The 24,777-nt window shown below is 34.3% G+C and overlaps 1 protein-coding gene across 1 annotated transcript in view; it reads left to right on the forward strand.

Annotated features, from left to right (window-relative positions):
• Positions 1-24,777, forward strand: part of BCKDHB (branched chain keto acid dehydrogenase E1 subunit beta) — a 258,801-nt gene that overhangs the window by 163,090 nt on the left and 70,934 nt on the right. Inside the window, exon 9 of the mRNA XM_072642674.1 lies at positions 5,038-5,124. Within this exon, the coding sequence (XP_072498775.1) occupies positions 5,038-5,124 (87 nt within the window). The remainder of the gene's footprint in view (positions 1-5,037; positions 5,125-24,777) is intronic.

Raw genomic sequence — 24,777 nt, forward strand, 5'->3', positions numbered from 1 at the left:
TTTCCATTCTACAGTTTATTCTGTTCTCTCTCAGGCTTCGCTTGTACCCTTTTAGTTTTTTCCATGTGTGTTAAAACCCTATATGAACTTAGGTATTTTTTTCAGTTTACACCATTTTCCTACTATACCAAAATACTTGAAACTCCATTGCTATCATATTAGCCAAGATAAGACTTATTGTGAAGCCTATGACTGGTTCATTCTCTCTCAGCTTTGGTTTTTCTCCAGTGGAATACTGGCGAATTCTGCTGTCATGTGTGTGAAGGTCACACTGATGAATAATGTTTAATAGGCAAATACCAAAACATTTGTTAGCTTGTGATGATTTGTAAGATGTTTTTGGCTAACTGGTTAGTATGAAAATTTTGGTAGATAGATGAAAAACTATTTCAAAAAGTATTTGAGCTCATTCATTTGGGTGGGAGTTTAAAGTGATTAATGATTATGGCTTGTGTTAAAAATTATTTTTCAAGATTACTCTTACTAACAAAGCATAAGTATTAAAATTAAATCCGCCGGGTTAAATTGTACATCAGCTTCAACTTTTAAGGGGGTATTCGTAAAGGCAGACTTGGATTAGTCATTTGCTTTTCACAAACTTTATTTTCAACTATATAGCATCACGCAAGTGATATATTGACCACAATGAAAGACAATTATTATGTTCATCTATTTGTAATGATAACTTGTTAATTGGCTTATAACAATGTCTCATCAGGGTTTTATTTCTTAGTGAAACTGTGGAAAAATATCTTGCTGAAGGTTTTAATGAAAAAAAGATCTGTTTTTACTTTTCTGATGTCAATGTTGTGCTTTCGATATATGCAAACTTAACAGTCATCCTGTCTACAACATTTTCTTTTGGAATGACAGCTTAACAGTTTTCCTGCATGAATTGTGTTTAAAAATCTTTACAGACCAGATTCACTAAAACATATGTTCAACTTTTGGGCTGCTAGCTGTACTAGCTGTTTTGCCAGCTTTTTTTCCGCAAAGGTATATTTAAATTTGCAAGTTTGCTCCCATTGAGTCTTGTTATTAATGTTGCATTAAAAATATCATTAATTTAGATTCTATTAATCTATCACTTCTGTCATATCTGAAGCTTACTTTTTCCTATGAAATAATTACCACATAAACTGGATCAAATGGGTGGAGATTATTGCTATAATATTAATAATACAATTAATATATTAAGTGCACCAAATATTTGAAGGAATTTTTATCATTTTGTTGCTTTAAAATCTTGAGGGATATAAATGGTAATCAAAATATACTTATCAAAGGAGGTGATTGAACCTTGGCATATACGTTTCCTTATATCAGTTTCAGTACTAAGTAACATATCTCAGACTAGAACTAAAATCTTCTGACTTTCTGTCCTTTATTCTTTTCATTGTCTCAAGTTGGTCGTGCTTTTTAAATTGCTGTGGAATTGTTAGTTGCTAAATGACTGTCACTGGTAAAATCCTATCTGGAAAGACCATCTGTGAAGGATTTCCCCTCTCCTGTCACTAAAAGTAATAAAAGTTTATCTTTAAAAATTATATACTTATGAGTGGAACTTGAAGAACAATTTGTACAATAACACTGTGAAGACAAACACCTTAAGAATTCTAATCAGCAATCTGGATTCCAGGGGATCATAAAGAAACATGCTCCTCACCTCCTAAGAAAGAGGTGATTAACTAAGGTGCAAACTGAAACAAATATTTTTTGGGCATGGTTAATGTGAGAATTTGTTTTCTTGATTATGCATATTTGTTGCAGGATTTTTTTATCTTTTTCAGTGACCAGAGTGGAAGAGAGTGGGATGGAGAGAAATTAGGTTTTTGTTCACTGAAAGAGTAAAATTAAGGCTTACATACTTTAGACTAACTGTAAAATAATTTTCTAGTAATTAACATTTCAGTGATGGTTTAATATAATTCAATTATTATCTTCAAAGCAAACTGTAACTATTGTTATGTAACGTTCAGAACAATAGTTGTAACTATTGTCAGAAAAAGTGTACAACCTACTCATTTGTTATCTGATTGTATCCTTTTCTGTTGAACAGAATAGCCTTGGTTTCATTGCACTCTACAGCTTACGTAGTCATATGTGGTGTTATATAAACAAATGAATATTATTATTATTTTTGTGTGGGTTGGGACTTCTTTAGTTAAGGAAGCCTATGGAGAGAAAGGACTTCTGAGTACCTTACCCTAGCAACCAGAAATGGTGTGTTGAAATAGTTTATCATTTTATGTAGAGTGTTATTTGAACACATGAAAATTATATGCACTCACTTCATCCTACAAGAAGTAACCAAAGCTGTGCTTAGGGAGGTAGGGACAGGAAGGGAAAAGAGAAATCTAATTGTGTCTTCTCCCCCTCCCCTACCACAAACATTCATGCCTTGTGCTTTTGGCCAGATATTTGATATGACATTAAGTAGATTTATAAAAGAACACAGAAATGGGGAATGTATATTTAAAGAGAGGGTACTCAGCAGAATGCTGAGGAATGAAGAGAGGAATGAAAATGATAAAGACAGTGAACCAGTGATAATTATGAATAAACTTGCCAGAAATACATTTGTACTCACATCCTTGAGTAATATGATTTAGCTTTGGGAATTTTTATTGGTGACAAACATTTTTCTTAATATCATCCCTTTAAGAAGACTGATGTCTTCTGCATTTTAATAAAATGAGTATGAAGAAACAGGTTTTTGGGATACTCCAACAAACAAGGATACTTTTTAGATAATTAAATGATTTGCCTCCCTTTCTGAACACAATGCTGATTGATTGCCCCATCTGAAATATCAATTTCTATACTGCTCTTAGAAATGGGAACCTCAGAACATCTCATTCTGGTTCTTTATGTTCCTTAATTCTTCTGAGCTACAGTCATATCTGTATAATTCTACCTATAATTATATCCACATTTATAAACTGAAAAAATTGGAAATATAAGGCTTTTTACCTGATTCTGACAGTACATTTCTCACTGTGTTTACTCCTTGATTAGGCAGACAGGGAGGAAGCTGAATAAAAGGCACACAGACAAATTCGACTCATAAGATGGATGTGATATTTGTAATAAAGGAACACATAGGAAGAGTGCTATGATGCTTTTTTTTTTTTTTGGTGCATGACTTTCCTCTAAGCCAGTAAACCTACAATCAGATAATTAATTCCCCGATATTTTAATTACTCCAGCAAGAATTTATATCTTTTCCCATCTGTTTGTGATCTTTTCTAATAGCCATCAATACCATCCATTCTACTGGGACTTGCTGGTATTATTGAATATAACTGTCCGTGGAAGATTCCCTGGAGGCAATTGTAGAATATATCAGTTCATGTGAATCAACAGATATTTGTTAAATATCTGTAGTGTGTTTAACTAGTGCTAGGCACAGGGAATCATGCAGTCTCCATACTCTGCATATTTGTTTCGAAATGCAATTGAAAATGCTGACTGTTTTGCTTTAGTTAAGTCTTGAATGATTTTAGCTTCAGTTACCATAGCAATCACTATTCTTCTGTTTACCATTAATGGCATTTTAAGATAACTGAGCTACTTTTGTTAAGTCTCAAAATCCCTTTTATGTGAAACTGAATACAAGATGACTCCCTTGGTTGTAGACTTCCTGAACAGGTCAAGCCTGGAAAAGCTTTAGCTAAGAATATTAATTCATAGTGTTAATACCTGCCTTTTTTTTAAAGTGACCTTCCTTAAGATCAGGTTATTTTTGAGATTCTTTTTCTTTTAAAGATACATCTTTAGAGTTATATAATACTTAATTAGTAAATTTAATATAATTTAAATTAATATAATATAATATAAATTTAATATAATACTTAATTAGTAAATTTAATTTTGTACTTATAGTTTGCATATGATATAACTGACATTTATTAAAAAAACTAAATAGGAATATATTAGGGTTAGAGCTTTTATTTGTTAAATTCAGTTGACAATATTTTTTAGTTTGTCACTTATTTGTGACTGAGTAGATAAAATATTTTGAGTCTTATTTGTAACATAACTGTAACAGGTGAACCATTTAGAATTTTTAGCGTAGTCACTGACCCGTTCTCTGATCTTCTCTTGGTTATAAATAATTCATATCTTAAAATCCATCATGTGTAGTATTTAGAGAGGAAATACCATAAATATATTTTAATTTGGATATTCATGTCTCATAGGCATAAAAATTTAATATAAAATTTAAGAAAGAGAAAATGAGTATATAATTGAAAAATCATTGTTATCTTTTTTTAACCTCATAACATAACTTAAATCCTGCATTTAATGTCACGGTTAAACTTTTTCATACCATCTTGTAATATAGTATATATTATATACCTTTTTGAACTACTATGTTTATCAATCATTTGTAGGGATCCTATCAGATGTAATTTTTTACATTAAAATTGAATGGTGATGTTCTGATTCATTATATTTATCATACAGGTTCTGAAAAAACTTAGAAACCCATCAACTTTGCCTGTAATTTTCCATTGTTTTCAGTATTCTGAGTTTGTCTTTTTATCTATCCTGTTTTTTCCATACTACTTTTTCCACACTATTTTGATACTTTTCTCCTCAACTGCCTAGTTTTTTCTTAAAATTTGAATATTTAAATGTATACATTGAAATGAACAAAACATAGCAGTTTCTCTCTACTACTGCAACAAAAAGAGGAAAATTGGCATAGTGATATAGGAAAATGTTTAACTCCAACAGCCTCAGCTGAAAATGATTTGTTATCTATCACAAAAATGTTGGGTTAACAGTGGATCTACTGAATTATGTTTTCTCTCCCTTTGTTAATATATAATGTCATTTGAAAAAGTGTTACTTGTTTTGTTTCAGATAGTGTCAAAATAGACTACCATCAAAAGAAAGGCAATTCAATGTATTTTAAGATTCCAGTATTGAGTTATGCATGTAACTGAACTCAAACCACTTATAAATCTGTAATATCATTAAACTGGAAAAAGTACCAACTCTTAAAAACTGAATTTTTGTCTTTTTCAGTCAGTGGCCAAAACTGGGCGACTCATGATCAGTCATGAGGCTCCCTTGACAGGAGGCTTTGCATCGGAGATCAGTTCTACGGTTCAGGTACAGTAGCTTCTCTTCTCTCTCTCTCTCTCTCTCTCTCTCTCTCTCTCTCTCTCTCTTTTGTATTTAGCATAAGTTCTAATATTTTGTAGATTTTCCTGTGTCTTAGGGAGAAAAAACTACTTATCACAACATACAAAGGTAAGTACTTCACTGAAATCCATGTTCACTGACTTTTAGTTAATGGTGCAATTATATCTTCTGGAAAAGGGATTTGTGTAAAAATAAGAGCTGAAAAATGCTTTGTAGGGGAAAGTTTGAAACCAGTTCAGTATACCATGTTTTGGGGTATTTAAAATTATATTTGAATAAGCTATATGCAGAGTTTTGAAAAGTCTTCTCAGTTTGAATCAGATGTTTTCCCCTAATGAAACCAAAGCTTACTATGAAATGGTTCATTTTGAAGTTAGTCTTAAATGTTTTTAAACTCCAACTTGTAATAAATTACTTTGTCAAAAAGTCAGTCTTTTAAAGTCATTTGGGTAGCTAAATTACTTTATGGTACTGGCAGCTGCAGCAGAATGGTTGAAAGGCTTAGGTAAAGATTTATATTTTAAAATAGTCACTCAAAATGTATGTCCTGCTACATGAGAAGAAAATAATATTCCTTTCTGTATCACTTCCAGTTGTTAGAGTATTTACTTAATGCTTTTATTCATATTTTCATGCCATATCACAAAGCAGATAGCTTTAAAAAAGTATTTTCCTTTTCCTTTATTTTGTATATTGAAAAGCAAATTAAATCTGACATGTTTTAATGTAAAATACATCCCTGGAATGAAATGTTTACTTTTAAAATTGTACTGTTCTTTGGCTATGTTGAGAATTTTTCTTAATTCCTCAAATATTTATATTAATTTTCATATTAGACTTTTGATTCAGTTTTTAATTCACCTGCATATTAGTAGAGATTCTACCTTATTATAAATGGACTGTGTAAAAATCAATCAGAGCACTTCCTCAGAAATAAAAATATTACCTTTAGTAACATTAAATGCCAATTCAGTATTTATTACAGCTTGTAGGAAGCTATTGATTTAAAAAAATTTTAATTGCTATAGCTTTATTTGTATTATAAAGCACAATAAAATAATTCAAAATGTTGATTAAGGGAAGAGGAACTGTTTTAGAAGTGACATTAATGAAAGATTTAAATATATTTGTCTTCTTTGAATTAGAACAAGATTAACCCTCCATAATTATAACTTAAATTATAACTATAAAATGAAGAGTATTATTGCTACTTACAATTATATGAGCTTAATTAATGCAAAGACATATGATGAAAGGTTATGTACAAAATTTAGTAAAAGCAAGCTTTGAGACTCTTGTAATGTCAATTTTTTTCTTTCTTTCTTCCCCCTCTTCCCTCTGAGACTGTATTGCCCTTTCTCATCCAAGATGCACATGCAGTGACCTCTTAGGGACTCAACCACAATACTCGATCAGCCCCAAAGCTTTATCCTGCCTCTTTTCCCTGATGTGGGGCAGTTAATCTCTTAGGCACCCTGGTTACCCCCTGTTCCTAGATGTTATCCTAGTGGTATGGACTCTCATTTGGCTTCTGCCATTCCCTCCCTTTTTATTAGGAGACAATAGCTTTCTTGTTAAATATGTTACGGTATTATTTGCATCATTAGTGTTTTGCATTTTAAAGCATTTTTCCCCCTTGCTTGTCCAATTTTCTGTTCATTTGTGGCAATTGAGTGCTGCTAAATGTTGTTACAGGTTGATCATTAAGATCAAGTTCATATGGTAAGCCAGCTGGAAAAAAAAATTGAGCATTACATTTTTCTGATGATGTGTTTAATTCACTGTATCCCACATGCAACCCTGGTTGGTACTTTTTGCCTACATCTGAGCTTCACTTGACTGCTTTCTCTATAAATTTGCTTTGTTACAATAACTTTGTTATGAACTTTTCATTACAATTGCACAACAACAAAAAGGGGGGGGTCAAGGTAGTGGTGGTGGACTAGAGAAAAGTGGACAAAAAAGATTGGAAAGTAAAACTGTGGGATTCTGCTTCTAGTTGTGCCCTTAAAGTGTGCTCTCACTTAAGGGCACAGTCAGTTTTATGTGTGTTATACATACCCATCCTCTCTCTTTCTTTAGGGAGTGTCAGAAGAGAATGACTGAATTTCTGGATCAGTTGTTTAATTTATTCATTTTAGTTTTCTCTATTAAAATGCTTCAACTGATCAATCATGAAGTTATTTCAGTCAGTAATAAAGCAAGACATTGATATGATACACGAACATTAAAGAACTTAGAAAATTGAAATTTAATTTTCTTATACCAAGGGATTTGAACATATACAAGATAAAATTTGAGTTATGCAGAAATGAAGGGTATATGGCATCATGCAATGTGGAGGAAATGAATTTTAATGAGCCGTTAAAACAGCTCAGCGTTTACAAATATGTCCCCTCATATTAATGAAAAATTATACCAGGAAAATGTAGGATAAAATGATTTTCCTGGGATTGTGCAGTAAGATGTGAGGATGCTGTTATAGATGATGATAATGTTTGATAATGCTGTGTACTTTTGAAGTGTTGTAAATATGGTGAGAATTCTTTAAACTCATTTAAAGATTATTAGTAGTCTTTTGATTTTTAAATCTATGATGTAAATTAAGAATGCCTTACATTGGTGAAACTGAAATCACGTAATGATTCTAAGGTGTAATTCTTTACCCTAGCTGAAATAATGAACTTTTCCCACGTTTGTTAGTTGCCAGATTTTCCCTTTTAAAATTTTTCAGAAAGTAACCTTGTTATCTCATGGTGTCTGCTTTTTGATAATCTAAGGAAAATCCTTCATACAAATAAAACAAGCTTTCTAAATTGAGAAACCTTAGAAGCATTGTTTCACTGTTTTAGTTTCTAGTTTGTTTTTTTTTTTTTTAAAGATATGTGTGTTGTAGATTAAAATACTGGCTTAAATGTTCTCCTGATTACATCAACTAATGGAAAATATATGTGAAAATGAGCAGCCGGAAAATATTTGCTAACGTTATTTTAGTGAATTTCTAATCACTTTTAAATCACTGAGAGACAACATAGCATAGTGAATACAGAACCTACCTGAGAGCCAGAAAGAATTGGGTTCAAATCTCACATCAGAGTAAATTACGCTTTCAGGGACCTAGACAGTTCTCCATATATACATTAAAGAATGTTGTTGATTTATGTAGAGGAAATTTCCACATCTGGGAAATCCCTAAGCCAATGAAATCACAAGTCTAGTCTTCATCTCTACACCCATTAGGTCAGTAATATAATAACGAATATAGATTTTAATCACAAAAATTCAGAAGAATTATTATGAATATTAGAATGGTTTTAAAAAAATTATTAAATAAAATCAACACCTAAAAATCTTTCCATATTACTCAAAGAGATAAAGTTTAGACTGAACATTAATGTAATAGAAATTTTTCTTTTCTTTTCAATTCTGAGTGGGAAAAATATGCTATGCAAAATAGAGTTATCACAGAATGACTTGTATGCAGGAAATATCAAATATGTCAGTCAGTATCTTCAGTGTTTTATTAAAAGATTATTTAATCATATTTTTGTTCTAGACTTGTAATTTCTGTGATGTGCACACCTTTGAGTGTCAATTTTCACTAGTGATGCAGGGCATTCATTTGTCATTTATATTATTAAAGATTTACTTGTGTCACTGAGACATTAAGTGACTTGCCCAGATTTCATACATCTGGGTATTCTGAATTCCAAGGCTGATCTCTTGTATACTAACATATGCTGCCTGTCATGCTTGCTAATATGGAGAAGAGAGCATGCTGTAATGGATAGGACACTGGATTTCGAATTAGAATTTTCTGTGTTCAAATACTTGATCAGATTTCATGACAAGCTGTGTGACCTTGGGCTAGTCACTAAATCATTTTGTTCCTCAGTTTCTTCATTTTAAAAAGTGTCATATTCAGTGATATTTAAATTTTCTTCCAAAATCATCTTATATAAAAACATAAAATGCTATGAAGTATTGCTATATCTATCTTATCTTTTTCAAAGAAATGCTATTTATATTGTTCTAACCATATTGTTTACAGGTAGAAAGATGATCAAAGTATTAGAAGAATTTGTTATTTTTATATATATTAAAGTTATTAAAAATCTTATGTAATGAACTTTGCACATAGAACTTTCATTTAGTGAAAATTAAATACTTTAAGAAATAAAATATAAAATCTAATAAATTCTTATTAAAATTAATTAATTCATTTGAAAGTGGAAGGGGAAAAGGGTCAGACTTGGGTGTATTTCACTCCTCTATTGGGGAAAATTCATCAGTTTCAGATTTAAAGCTTGTTATCTCTTCTCATCTAAATTTGTATCTCCATCTGTTCTCACTTTAGGAGAAGGAACTTTTTTTCCTGTTTTCCATTTGACTTGTACTAAAAGTGAAGATATACTTCTCTTAAGTGAAAATTTGACCACATTCATCTGAAGTAGTTGAAAAGTGTGTGTGTGTGTGTGTGTGTGTGTGTGTGTGTGTGTGTGTGTGTGTATGTGGGTATGATAGGCATGAAAAAGCATGGCTGTTAGATATCATAATTGAGCAAAATAAAAATTTAGGAAATTCATGAACAAATTATTTTTATGCTGATATTTGTATTTATTGCCCTTGCACAATCACAGATTTTTAAAAATTCTTTCCCATCTTTACAGATATTATTTTTATCAACATTAACTCTAAAATTATTTAGTATTATTAAATCATATGCAGAAATATACATTACTTAAATCATAATGTGAAATATAATTTGTGGCATACAGAAATTTAATATGGCATATTGCTTTAGGCACAGTAGAAACTTACCTTTATTATTCATTTGTAGCACATATTCCCATGATGATGAAATAAATTACGAGTCTGATTGGATTGTGCTCTGACAAAAAAACACACAAGAGAAGTAAAATCCTTTTCCCCCGTCTTCTGGATTTAGTGCTTAATAAGAATGCCAAAAATCTTGGGGATTGTGGTTGGCTTAAAGATTTGTTTTTTTTTACACATGGAAGCAATAAGGCTGCAATAAAGAGTCCAGTTGGAGACCATGGTAAGTTTCCATACCATTGTTCCATCCTTTCTGTGAGGTCTCTTAACCTAGACTAAAAAGTCAGCGATTGTTGAATACATATATGTATTTTTAAGGGAATTAGAACATCATTAACTATAATAATCTAAAAAAAGATAAGAAATCATTATGAGAAAGGAAGGCATTTTTGTCTTTTAATGAAAGAGCTTCTGCTTTTTTTTACTGTCTCAAGTTATAGTTTTTTAAATAGAGTACTCTGGAATACAAATTCCTTATGACTATCAAAATTAAAAAATATACAGTTTTCAGACATTGACATATTGGTAGAAGTATAAGGTCAAAGTCATAGAGATTGTAGAATTTTTGAGATCATGGAAAACTTTACTATAATTAAAACTTTCTATAATTAAAACTTTAAATCTAGTATGTTGGAAAATCGAGACTCAGTTCAAGGACATGCCTAAGTAATAATATAGCGATTATATAATAATAATAATACAAGCAGTTTTTGAAAAAAATACGACATAGTGTGTATAGGAATAGTTCAGTTGAATTGGGACGGATATAAGTAGTGATACCCTAGTCATGATGTAATTAGTCAAGGCATGTAATGATCAGAAGTGAGGTGATTTTAAAAATAATAATAATCTTGAAGCATATGAAATAAAGAGACAGAGATACTTCCTTTGACCAATACTTAAATTTGTGTGATACAGAGATGATTAGTTTGGCCCCTTCACATGGATGAAAAGTAAATAAACAGGCACAGCAACAAGTTCATTAAATAGCCACTGTCATTATAAGCCAAATGATAGTTTGCACAGATGTAGAGGAAACTACTATACTAGTCTATACCTTTCCCTCCAAAAGGATCAACTAAAACATCCCCTTTAAACAAAATCATCTCAGTATATGTGCAATATATGTCACAGACCTGGTCTAAGAAAATAAAACTTGCTATCATTTTGAAAATTATAGTATTCGAAAAATATGATATAATAAGTTCTGTTGTCATTATTATTACTGATAAACAGTTATACTTTAAAGAAATAACACTGGCAGTATTTATTTTTAGAAAAATAAGTATTTTGTCATGTCTCCCAATTCAACTGTATCTTGTTTCTCCATGGATCTCTGAAACCTATCATGCCCCAAATCAGACTTACTATATTTCTTCAGAAAACCTGTTGCTCCTTTTAACTTTATTTTTGTCATTTGTGCCACCATTCCCCAAGTTTCCCATATTTAAAATCTTGGTACTCTTTTCTCTCTCACATTTGGTATGTAATACACCAAGTTATCACTTCCTATTGATTCTATTTCAGTTCTCCTCAATTCAATAAGCATTTAATCATTGCCAACTGTGTGACAGACTTTTTGCTAGACATTGACGATACAAAAACAAAACAGTTGTTACTCTCAGGAACTTACATTTGATTGGCAGAAAGGAGATACTTGGATAAAAAGTGCATAAAATTAAATACAAAATAAGAACAGCATAATTTTTGGAAAGAGGGCGGTAGTAAATGGGATAATCAAGACAGGCTTTCTTTTAGAGTATGCTGAGGTTGAGCTGTAAAGGAAGCTAGGGATTCTGTGAAGCAGGAGGTAAGAAGGACAAGTGTAGGAGACAGTTTTGGCAAAGGTCCATAGCAGATGGAATGTAGGATGCAGGGAATAGTAATCGGAAAAGTAGATCTTAAAATATTCCTGGACTCCCTTTCTACTTCCTTTCCTTCCTATCTGAGTCTACTTTTCTTTCATTTCTCCTGCTCTTCACTGTTCTCTTTGCTCAACCCATATTTCCCTTCTGTTTCACATGTGACCCACAGCATATCTCAGTATTGGGGTGTTGATTGGGTAACAAACTACATTCTATTGCAGTTCTAAGTGTATTCTAACTATCATAGATTTCTTTCAACAAAGAAAATATTCCTTTATAGACTACATGACAATGCCTTTGCATGAACTAGAATATCTTTGACCCTGAGGAAAAAAAGTAATCCTTCAGTAGCCAAGTAGCAGTTTGAAAGTAGGTTATATAGTTTTTGAAATAAGGATTAGAACTCATTTCATTGATATGGGGAACTCCTGGGTGAGAAAACACCTTCTACCAGTGCAATTGGCACCTTCTTTGCAACTTACAGTTTTAGAGAGTTGCCTAGGGTACTGAGGGTGACCCACAACCATGTTTGCCAGTGGTCACCCAACCACATATATCAGGGGTAAGACCTGAACCCAGGTCAGACTTCTGAGTTAGCTGCCTTTTTCAGTTCTTGGATTATTCAGAAATTTTTTTTCTCCTAATGTCAGATTTTGAGAATATCATTGCTTGTTAGTGTGTCTGCCAGAGGAGAGAGAGAAAAAAGGTAAAGTCGAAGGGGTTATATTTTACTTTTAAACAATTTTCACTCATTCAGCAAATGTTTATGCAAATTTTATTCTAGGCTTAGGACACAGGTAATAAAATAAGCAATGCTCAGTCCCTGTTCTCAGGATGATTATACTCTAGTCATGGACATGTGTGTGCAGACATAAATTTAATAGTAGTTCCAATTGTCTAGAGCTGGAATAAATCTTAGACATGATCTAGGCAATCCCTTCATTTCCTGCATGAGAAAACAGTAGGCCCGGGGAATTCAAATGACTTGTCTAAGGTCACAGTGGTAGCAAATAGCAGAAGTGCAATTTGAGACCAGTTTTCCTGACTTAAGGTCCAGTGTTTGTTTTTCTCCCCATTATACCACAGTACTTTTTAATAGCAATAGTTATTTATCAAGGACCATAGATTTATAGACCTCTTATTTTATAGTTGAATAGACTGAAATACGTAAAAATTAAATGAGTTTCTAAAGGTCACATTTGTTTGTGGTAGGATCAGATTTGAACCTAAGTCCATTGTCTCCAAATTCAGTTTTCTTTCTGCTTTTACAGAAAAAAACACGAGTGCAGAAAAGAGAGAAAATTAAGTGTTGTGAGTTCAAAGGAGCAGCAGAAGGAGGCTAAGTAGAAGATAAAAATGAGGTGTGGATGTTATCGTAGATTTTAATTTTCCAGTACTGATTTTCTCATAAATAATACCATGCTTTATGAAGATGACATTCTGAAAAGTTGAACATAAACAGAATGCCCTCAAAAATGTATTTTTAGACCTCTAGAAGTAGTTACTACTTAAAATAATCCTGTTGTGAATATTTTTTGAAAAGGAAATGATCACTCCTAAATTTATATTTTATGTAAATATGAGCTTTCATATTAAGGATTTGCTTACAGCAAAGTACATCAGTAATTATGTTAACAAGTATTTATGTTAATCAGTAATTATGTTAATGAGGTCTAAATATATAATGCACTCTACATACTCAAAGGGAAGGTAAATAACCTGCCTCATAGATATTACCTTATGGTATCAACAGAAATTAAGTTGAACTAAAATAAGAGCACATTTTGGCATAGCTTTTCTACTGGATTCATTGCTGTGAATCCACGGCAGATCACTAATGAGTGATGATTTCTAGAAATCTCACACCTAGCCAATTGATAGATCAAGGAAAATCAAATGAATATGTGGCAAAAGACAGCTGCCTATTGTGGAACTCTGTGTGTACTTCTGAGTATAAGTTCTGAGCATAAGTTTGGAAAGGCTTATCACTGAGAGGGCTGAAGGGGGGATTTCTTTTTGACCATAGCTACCCTTGAACACTATCTACTAAGTTATAGAGGGGTTACAATCTGAATTGATGGGGAGAAGGCCTAATTTGATAATTCATCAATCCTAAAATAGTGGTAAATTTTACATCATTGCAAAATAATGAATTAGATAATATTATTCCTGGGTCACAGTGGTCTCTAGGTCTCCAGCTGCAGCATGGTACTGGAAACAGTTCTTTTCGATAGCAATGCATCATGGTGTAGTGGTTAGAAAGATGGACTCAGAAATAAGAGGGTATGTGTTTGAATCCTATCTTAGTCACTTACTTACTGAGTGACCCTGAGCAAGTGACTTACTCATTTTAATCCTTAGTTTCTGCATCTGTTAAATGAGGATAATAATTACGCCTGTCCCTCACTGCCACTTAACTGAAATTCTCAAAAAATTCCAGTGGCTCTGTTACCTCTAGGATCAAATATTAGCTCTTCTGTTTGGCATTTCAACTCCTTCACAATATGATCCCTTCTTACCTTTTCAATCCTCTTACACGTTACTAATTTCCATGTACTTCACAATTTAGTTGATACTGACCTATTAGCTATTCTGCTAATATTGATATTCTGAATATGATATTGTGTCTGCCTTCTTTGTGTTTTTGCGCTGAATGTCTTCTATGCCTCGGATGCATTCCCTCCTCACCTCTGCTTCTTGGAATCCCTTTTTTCTTCACGATTCAGGTCAAGGACCCCTTGGTATATGAATCCTTACCTGATATCCCCCCCAAAAAACCACCCTGTATTCATTTGTATCAAGTGTGTATATTCTTATATGTCCAGTAGAAAATAACGTCTTTTAGGGCACGTTTGACTTTTGTATTCCCACTGCTTAGTATAGTGCGTGACATACAGTAGATGCTTAATAAATGCTTATTGATTGAACAAATGAGACAATTTATATAAAGTACCTTGTAAACTTTAAGGTACTATATGGCAGCTCTTACACTATTATTCCTTTTATGCTTTATTTTTTTCGTGCCTACTTCAGTATGGCTTGGAAATTAAATTTTCTTAGCTGATAAAATCATGGAGTGAACCTGTGTATACTCATCTAGATCATTATGGCCCCAGGGTTTGAACAATTTATTGGACAGTGGGTGGTATTTGAGGAAAGCCTACCCTGAGGGCTAGGTTAGAGATATTACAATAACAAATACAGACTATAAAGAAAATTAAAATGTCATTATCTAGTAGTTTATTTGGATAGTCATTTAACCCTATTAAGGTAAGACATACAAATGGAAAATCTTACTTCATTGGCAACTAAGTGGAAAACTGATATGTACCTGAGCTTAACAGTGGGTGTTAACACAAAACTTTGTGATAGAACTTGTAGAAATAAAATAACTTCATTTCATCATTACACAGATTTGATTATATTGCCTGTCATGCATGATATATAGGCTCCCTCTGTCACTAGAAAAACTACTGTATCACCTACTTTGTATTCTATTATCAACAGTATATTGGGGTTCTAATAATTAAAACTGTTCTTTATCTTATAGCCCTATATCTTGTAGCCCTGAAAAACAATTTTATAATTTTTACTTATTATTCCTACTACTAATAATCTATTCTACCCTCCTAGTTTGTTCCTCACATTAGTTTTAAGCTAGATTACCAATAATTTTTTTCCAAAAGTCTTGCTGGAGGTAAGCCAACAATAAAAAAAATCATCTAGCCTTCCATCAACTTACGTAATGATGAAAGGTCTTAGATTTTCTCACAAATTCCTTAGTATCGTCACCAGTCAGAACTGGTCACCCTTGAATTCAAGGGCATATTCATACATGCAGTCTTATTCTTCTTTCTAACCCTCAGCCATTTTTTTTTTTTTTTTGCTATGTGCTTTTGGTAGGAGCCCAAGTGCTCTCCTGTCTATTCCATTTAACTAAGACTGGCCCAACTGCTTTTAATATGTGAAAAATTAACTCTTTACTAGACTTTTCTGAGAACATACATATATCCTTCACAAAGGTGGTATTCTAGAATTCTGGCGCTTAAATGTTAAAGACATGAAATGGAAATTATTTTTAAGTAACAAGGAATTTGAACTTTAGTATTTTTTCTGCCTAGAAATCTTTTTCCTAATACAAACAACTTCTATTACGAAAGAAGATAAATCTCAATTTTATATTCATTGGGGGAATTTTGGCTTGATTTCTTGTCTTTATTTCCTGCCACATTCTGCATAGATTGTGAACGTAAGTCATCAGAGCTCAGTTGATAACAGCAGTATTGTACATTTTTACGCTTTATACTTTAAATTTGTTAAAAGTGATTTGTTGCAATTCTGGAATTGTTTCTCCAAACTTTGGAAGGAGATAAACATTTGTTGATATGTTGCTCTTATGTTTCTACTTTGAATTATTTTATATGAGCACAAATGAATAAATTAAATTTGAATAAATTAAAATAACACTTGACTCTTACTGGAAGTATTGTAGCAAAATAACAGCTTATTTCAGGAGAAATCTATCTAATCTTTGAGTTTCTGTAGTCTAGGACTATACTTTGTAAAACAGAATTTTTTGTGAAATTCTTCATTTGAGTAGAACACTGCTATTATCAAATGTAGCATTCTGAATTGTGGTGTCGATGCAGCCATTTAGTTCTATTACAGAACCTGATGAGTTATTTTTTTCTCTTTGAGCAGCGTTGTAGAACTTGCATTTCTTAACTCAAAGAATTATGCCTCTTGGTTTCAAAATTCCTCAGCGTAAAAAAGTGGTTTTTTCCCCTTGAAATTGTTTAACATTTTAAAAGCGTTTAGAAAAGTAACATCTTACCTTTAAATACCTGGAAGCACAATAAGAATATTATGTGAAATATTGGACATAGGAAAGATAACCCATCCACTACTTATTCAATTGTGCCTACAATTGCCCGTTACACATAGTAGTTCTTCATCAATGTTTTATTTTTAGTTAAGTTGAATTTTTAGGCTTGACAGAATAGGTACAGTGCTCTATGATGTTCTCAGTATGCATTGAAAAATAGATATGTATATAATTTATATAGATATATTTTCAATTGTTTTAGGAGTGATTCAAGCTGTTCATACCTATTTAGGTTAGAACAGAACTGCCCAACCAGTTTAATCAACAAGGATCCTTTAGCAGGTCATACTGTTTTTGTTATTGAAATCTCATTTTATTTTTGTGGATTAGTGTGATTGAATTGTGACTAAAATCACTTTCTCATTTTTGTTCTAATGGTCATTATTTTTTAAATCCATGAATTAGTTCACAATTTGCCAGAGTAAGAATATTTGAGTTTAATAAAGAATAGTTGATGAGTTTTCTTAATTTGAATCTAATTATTAGTTAATGTGAAGACAAGTTACAGCAGTATTTGCCAGGGAAAAAAAGCAATTAATCACCAGGTTTGGTTTTTGCCTTGTCTTAACTGTATTTAAAATCAGTCTGTCAGCATCAATGAAAATATTTATTTAATAGGTGAATTTAGTTCTCTGATTTCTGAATTTTTATAGTGTTTGGTACAAATATTGACCATTAGATTATGTTTTTGTTTTTTTAAGTAGCACAATTCAGAAATATAAAGTTAAACCTTTATTAAGTGTTCAAACAGTTATTCAGTTTTCTCATTTTTATCATTTAGGTCATTATGGTTTCTGTTGAGGTAAAATCTTTCTGATTTAAAACTATTTAACATAAATTATTTTGGGATTATTCTGGTAACGGAGTGATTAAATCCCTATACTATTAATTTTCTTCTTTAAATTAAATAGGTTTCATCCATCTTCATGTTGATACAAATCTCTGTCCTTTGCATAATGTCCTACTTTATGGTGATATCATTTTAAATAACTGAGGAAAGATCAAATATTCCGTTTGAAGTCCACATTCTAGAGCTGTGTTTTACCATGTAGAAGCAATACCCGGGAATAAATGTCCATTATTCTTAAAGTCATTCCACTGCCCAATTCAATAAACATTTATTAGGTACCAACTATTTGTTAGACACTGGAGATAAGTAAAGACAAAAATAAAACAGTACCTGCCATTAAGGAACTTACATTTTTCTTGGGGAGAGAAGATGCAAAGCATAAGCAAAATTATTTTGAGAGAGAGAGAGCCCCAACTGGAGAAATCATAAAGGCTTCTTATAGGAGCTGTGTTTGGAAGGAAACTTGTAATTTGACAGAAAAAAAAGAGAGGATGGACTTCATTTTGGATATAGGATACCATATCACAAAAACATGGTGGCAAGAAATGGAATGTTTTGTACACATGAGATTAGTTTGACTGCAGTAGAGAGTGTTTGAAAGGAAGGAATATTTAATGGGACTGGAGGAGTGGGTTATGGAAAAGGACTTTAAATGTCAATTTTGAATTTTATCCAAGAAGTAATAGAAAACTTTTGAGGATTTTTTGAATAGTGAACCAATGTGTCCAGGTCTGTATAATAGAAATTGCAATTTGGCAATTTGATGGAGGATATATTGGAGAAGACAGAGACTGGAAGCAGAGAGGCTATTGCAATATTTTAGGTGAAAGAACATAAGGGCCTGAACTAGCAGAGTCGCAGTGTACTTACAGAGAATTCACATATATGACATATTATGGAGGGAGATTTGATAATTGATTGTATTTGTAGGGATACCGAAAGGAATAGTAAAAAATCATATTGGGAACCTGGGTGACCAGAAAGATGGTGATGCTTGTTACTAAACAGGGAAACATGGAAGGGAGATGGGTGTAGGAAGTGAATATAGAGTCTTGGTTTGGATATATTATTTTTGATATGTGTATAGCACACCCCAGTGGAAATATCTAGCAGATAATCGTTCATGTGGAACTGGAATTTAGGAGAAAGATTGTGATTGGGAAATTATTTTCTGTTTTTATTCTAAATAAATACCCTTTACTTGGGAGGCAACTTCTAAGCTACAGTGGAAGTACTGATTTTGGAGTCAGAAAACCTGGGCTCCAACCCTGAATCCAGTGTCTGCTGTGTAACTCTTTACAAGTCAGTAACCTCTTTGAGCCTTTTCTCCCATGTAAGATGAGGAGATCATAGATGTTCTGAGAAAACAGACATATAAACGTTCAAGTGCTACGTAAATGTAAGTTATTGTCATCATTTTCATTGGTTTCATCAATGTAGGAAACGCCCTGTGACTATTAAGAAATTCCCTCTACCATTGCAAAGCGCCAGCTGCATCACAGCCTGTAGCTTTTGAAAACTGCTTGGGGGCACTGACATGTTAAGTGGCTGTCCTAATGACTTGCACATTCTATGTGTGTTAGAGGCAAGACTGGAACCTAGTTCTCTTGGAAGACAGCATGATGTCATGGATGGAGGGCCAGGTCTCAGACTCAGAACAATAGCCTTAATTGCTATTGTTTTACATACACCCAGATTAGCATTTATTTGTACATTGAGCTGTACACAGTTAATTCATTTTATTTTTAATAAATTTAGACATAACCTCCTTTAGTCTTTGTAGTCAAGTTCTTAAAATCTCAATTAGCCCTGTCATGTGAACAGATGATACACCAATATTAGAAAACAAATCTAGAGGTGGGGATATACAAAAATAGCCTTTAGAATTACTACCATCATCTTTCCTCCTCTACTCTGCTGCCCAGGGCATGCTCTTTTCCTCTTCAGGTAGTTTTCCATAAACAAAATAGATATCTAAGTTAGATATCTAATAGATATATGAGATATGATAGAGTAGGTATCCAATGTAGAGCATTACTTAGAGTTTGTATGTGAACTCCTTGGGGACAGGCCTGTCCAATGCCTTGCACATAGCAGAATTTAAACAAGCATTAGCTGAATTAAATTTTCAAGATATTAAATGATCATATTTCTTTGATCTGACTACAATGAGTAGACTAATTCACTACTTTTCGCTTCAACTGAGTTTTAGTACGCTATCCATATCTAAGACAACTTGAATGTATTTTATATAGAGAATATTTCAGCATCTCTGAATTAAATGTTTTATTAAAACTGACCTTTTAAATTATAGTTTGAAAATCATAATTCAGCTACGTTAAAATAATGAACTACTACAAAAACCCTGAGGAAATTTAATATGGTAGAAAGTTATATAATGCTTTTAGTGAATTCATCTGGTGAAAGTTAAGTAAGTTATATATAACAGAACTACTGTATTTCCAAAAGTTACTCATATTTATGCTAAATTCTTTTAACAATATTAGGATTTACTGAGCTCTGTTTTCCCTTTTGCGTGCAGTTGTATGTTAGCTAAATGCTTTCCTGGACATGCAAAGAAAAAAGAAATGTTCTTCCTCTAAATGTTTTTGGTAAGCATTTTCTCCTTGCCAATCTAGAAAAACATCAGCTACCAATATAGAGGGAAAGCATACATTTCTTTTTAAATCACGTTAGTTTTTCCCCAGAGACACTAGTCTGAATGTTTCTGTGGGTCCAACAGGAGTTTTGGGTGGTACTGGAAAAAACATAGACTCTGGTGACATTATAACTTTAGTATATAGTATATATATGCACTTTGACTGCCACTACCTATGCTGTAGATACAGTCATCCTTCACAACCCTTCCATTGACTTACTTTTTGTTTTATGGGAGTTTCCAGAAGATGTAGATAAGTTACAGCTTATACAATTGTAGCAGTATTCACAGCATCTCTGGCAGCCATGAACATCCTGGAGCAATTCTGAATCATGAAATACAACAGACTCTCCACACTGAACATAGAACCAAAACATTTCTTCAGACATCAGAAAGCCAAATCCATCACAGTAACAAAAATCTATACACAATAACAATGCAGAGAACATCATCCCCAAGCCTTCCCCTTCCTAGGCTTTACACAAACCAGCTTCCTTAAACAAATGACAAACAGGCTCCCTTAAAATCACAAACAAGTTCTCTCACTTGTGCTAGCCAGCTGCCTGCTTGCCTGCATCCTTCCTACCTCTGACTGCTCTCTGACTAATTTTCTCTCAGCTCTGCTCCATTCTTCCTGTTCTGCCCATTCAGCAAGCTCCTTCTACCACAGGTGACTTAGGCTTCCATGTGATTTAAGTGGGTCACATGGGTCTATTAATGAATGGGAAGGATCTTCCCATTTAAATTACCATTACAACAGTATAAGCCCTTGATACCATAATTGGATTTTTGTACTTAAAAAGAATGACCATTAGCACTTCTTCTTAGGTAATATCTTCACTGTCCTCATCTTGGCTTTATTCTACTCATGCACAGTAAGGAGAATCAGGTTTAACAAGTAGTATGAGATAAAAGGGAAGGATTTCAGTTTAAGAAAGGGGAATGCTGAAGGCGGAGCCAAGATGGCGAAGTAGAAAGATGCACATACACATAGCTCCGAACCCACAAACCACAGAACGGCTAGAGGGGACCAACCCAGGGCGAATTCTGCACCCAGAGGCCACGGAATATTGGAGCAAGGGAGATTTCTGTTCCAGAGAGACCTGCAAACTTCTCGAGGGGGGTCCTTCGTGCTGTGGACTGGGAGCAGAGGGCAGCCCTGCAGCGGCCGTGACACCGTGAGGAAAAGATCCGAGCGGGCTACGGAGACGGGATCTCCAGCGGCCACGTGGGTCCCTCCACCCACAGAGGGACCTGCAAACCTCTCGCAAAAGGTCCGTCACGCTGCAGACGTGGAGCCCAGTCCAGACCTGCGGCAGCTGGGGCTCTGAGAGGTACAGATCCGAGCAGGCTTCAGGGACGGGATATCCAGCGGCGGCACAAGCCCCCCCACCCACAGGTGACGAGGGTCGGTGAGAGAGTCTCTTTGGCGGGTCGAGAGAGGAGTGGGGTGTCCCCATGGCTCGGGCCCCCCCGGGAGATAGAAGCTGAGAGGCGGCTGCAGACAGGGGCTCCCCAAGCGGGCGGGAGCCTGGATCCATTGTGGAAGGTCTGTGCATAAACCCGCTGAGGGAACGGTGCCTGAGAGGCGGCCCTGCCCCGACCTGACCATCTGAACTTAATTCTCACACTGAATAGCAGCCCTGCCCCCGCCAAAAGCCCTAAGGCGGGAAGCAGCATTTGAATCCCAGTCCCCAAACGCTGGCTGGGAGGATCAGGAGGTGAGGTGGGTGTGAGGAGAATATTCAGAGGTCAAGCCACTGGCTGGGGAGAATGCCCAGAAAAGGGAAAAGAAATAAAACTATTGAAGGGTACTTTCTCGGAGAAAAGACACTTCCTCCCTTCCTTTCTGATGAGGAAGAACAATGCTTACCATCAGGCAAAGACACAGAAATCAAGGATTCTGTGCCCCAGCCCACCCAATGGGCTCAGGCCATGGAAGAGCTCAAAAAGAATTTTGAAAATCAAGTTAGAGAGGTGGAGGAAAAACTGGGAAGAGAAATGAGAGGGATGAAAGAGAAGCATGAAAAGCAGATCAGCTCCCTGCTAAAGGAGAACCAAAAAAATGGTGAAGAAATTAACACCTTGAAAACTAGCCTAACTCAATTGGCAAAAGAGGTTCAAAAAGCCAATGAGAAGAATGCTTTCAAAAGCAGAATTAGCCAAATGGAAAAGGAGATTCAAAAGCTCACTGAAGAAAATAGATCTTTCAGAACTGGAATGGTACAGATGGACGCTAAGGACTTTATGAGAAAGACAGATATCACAGAGCATAGCGAGAAGATTCGAAAAATGGAAGATAATGTGAAATATCTTATTGGAAAAACAACTGACCTGGAAAATAGAATCAGGAGAGACAATGTAAAAATTCTGGGACTACCTGAAAACCATGATCAAAAGAAGAGCCTAGACATCATCTTCCATGAAATTATCAAGGAAAACTGCCCTGAGATTCTAGAACCAGAGAGCAAAATAAGTATTCAAGGAATCCACAGATCACCGCCTGAAAGAGATCCAAAAAGAGAAACTCCTAGGAACATTGTGGCCAAATTCCAGAGTTCCCTGGTCAAGGAGAAAATATTGCAAGCAGCTAGAAAGAAACAATTCAAGTATTGTGGAAATACAATCAGGATAACACAAGATCTAGCAGCCTCTACATTAAGGGATCGAAGGGCATGGAATAGGATATTCCAGAAGTCAAAGGAACTAGGACTAAAACCAAGAATCACCTACCCAGCAAAACTGAGTATAATACTTCAAGAGAAAAAATGGTCTTTCAATGAAATAGAGGATTTTCAAATTTTCTTGATGAAAAGACCAGAGCTGGAAAGAAAATTTGACTTTCTAACACAAGAATGAAGAGAACCATGAAAAGGTGAACAGCAAAGAGAAGTCATAAGGGACTTACTAAAGTTGAACTGTTTACATTCCTACATGGAAAGACAATATTTGTAACTCTTGAAACATTTCAGTATCTGGGTAGTGGGTGGGAGTACATACACACACATGCACACACACACACATACATAGAGACAGAGTGCACAGAGTGATTTGAAGAGGATGGGATCATATCTTAAAAAAAAAAAATGAAATCAAGCAGTGAGAGAGAAATATTGGGAGGAGAAAGGGAGAAGTTGAATGGGGCAAATTATCTCTCATAAAAGAGGCAAGCAAAAGACTTATTAGTGGAGGGATAAAGAGGGGAGGCAAGAGAAAAACATGAGGTCTACTCTCATCACATTCCACTAAAGGAAAGAATAAAATGCACACTCATTTTGATAGGAAAACCTATCTCATAATACAGGAGAGTGGGGGACAGGGGCACAAGCAGGGTGGGGGGGAGGATGGAGGGGAGGGCATGGAGAGGAGAATGCAATCCGAGGCCGACACTCATGGGGAGGGAAAGGATCTTAAGAGAATAGAAGTAATGGGGGACAGGATAGGATGGAGGGAAATATAGTTAGTGCCATACAACACAACTAGTATGGAAATCATTTGCAAAACTACACAGATTTGGCCTATATTGAATTGCTTGTCTTCCAAGGGGAAGGGGTGGAGAGGGAGGGAGCTAAAGAAGTTGGAACTCAAAGTGTTAGGATCAAATGTAATGTTCTTACCACTGGGAAATAAGAAATACAGGTTAAGGGGTTAAGAAAGCTATCTGGCCCTACAGGACAAAAGAGAAGACGGAGACAAGGGCAGGGAGAGAGGATAGAGGAGAGAGCAGATAGGTCACAGGGTCAACTAGAATGCTTGGGTATGGGGCGGGGGGGAGGGGATAAAAGGGGAGAAAATTTGTAACCCAAAATTTTGTGAAAATAAATGTTAAAAGTTAAATAAAAAAATTAAAAAAAAAAAGAAAGGGGAATGCTGTTGATACCACTATTTCAGAACAAATTAGTAATTATTTTTGAAAATTTGTCCTTTGAAAAATTTACATACTTTTCAACATATAGTATCTTTTCTGTGTGTACATAATTGTGTTGCAAGTAGCACACACACGTGCAGACACACACACACAAATATGTTTATATATATATATATATATATATGTCCCTACACACGTGCATGCCTTTAACTTATGAATAAGAGACAGCATGGCAGAGAAAATGGACATCTGGCCTCTATGCAGGAAAAACTGCCCTTAACTTCTGACAGACTGCCTTGTGACCCTGGACAAATCACTTAAATCTCTCCGTGCTCTAGGAAACTGTTGTAATTTCCTAATATCATTTCATTACACTGAAGGAGCCTTGAAATAGTCATATACCTAGAGCACCTGACCTATCAGTGCATTATTTCTTTAGTGTCAGAATTTTCACATAAAATATACTATTTAAAAGTGACCTAGTTGTCATGCTTACTGAGAACAGTAGCTGTGTCTAATCTGTATAGCAGTGTTTTTGTTTCCCCTTTCATATTGTGTTTCGTTCTTTAAGAAATTGTCCTCATCTATTAGATGGTATGGTGCAGTGTGAAGTTTCAAAGCATTTTTTTTTACATAAAATTACTATCAGCTTCCTAT

Source organism: Notamacropus eugenii, chromosome 2, assembly GCF_028372415.1.
Source record: "Notamacropus eugenii isolate mMacEug1 chromosome 2, mMacEug1.pri_v2, whole genome shotgun sequence".
Classification (NCBI taxonomy): domain Eukaryota; kingdom Metazoa; phylum Chordata; class Mammalia; order Diprotodontia; family Macropodidae; genus Notamacropus; species Notamacropus eugenii.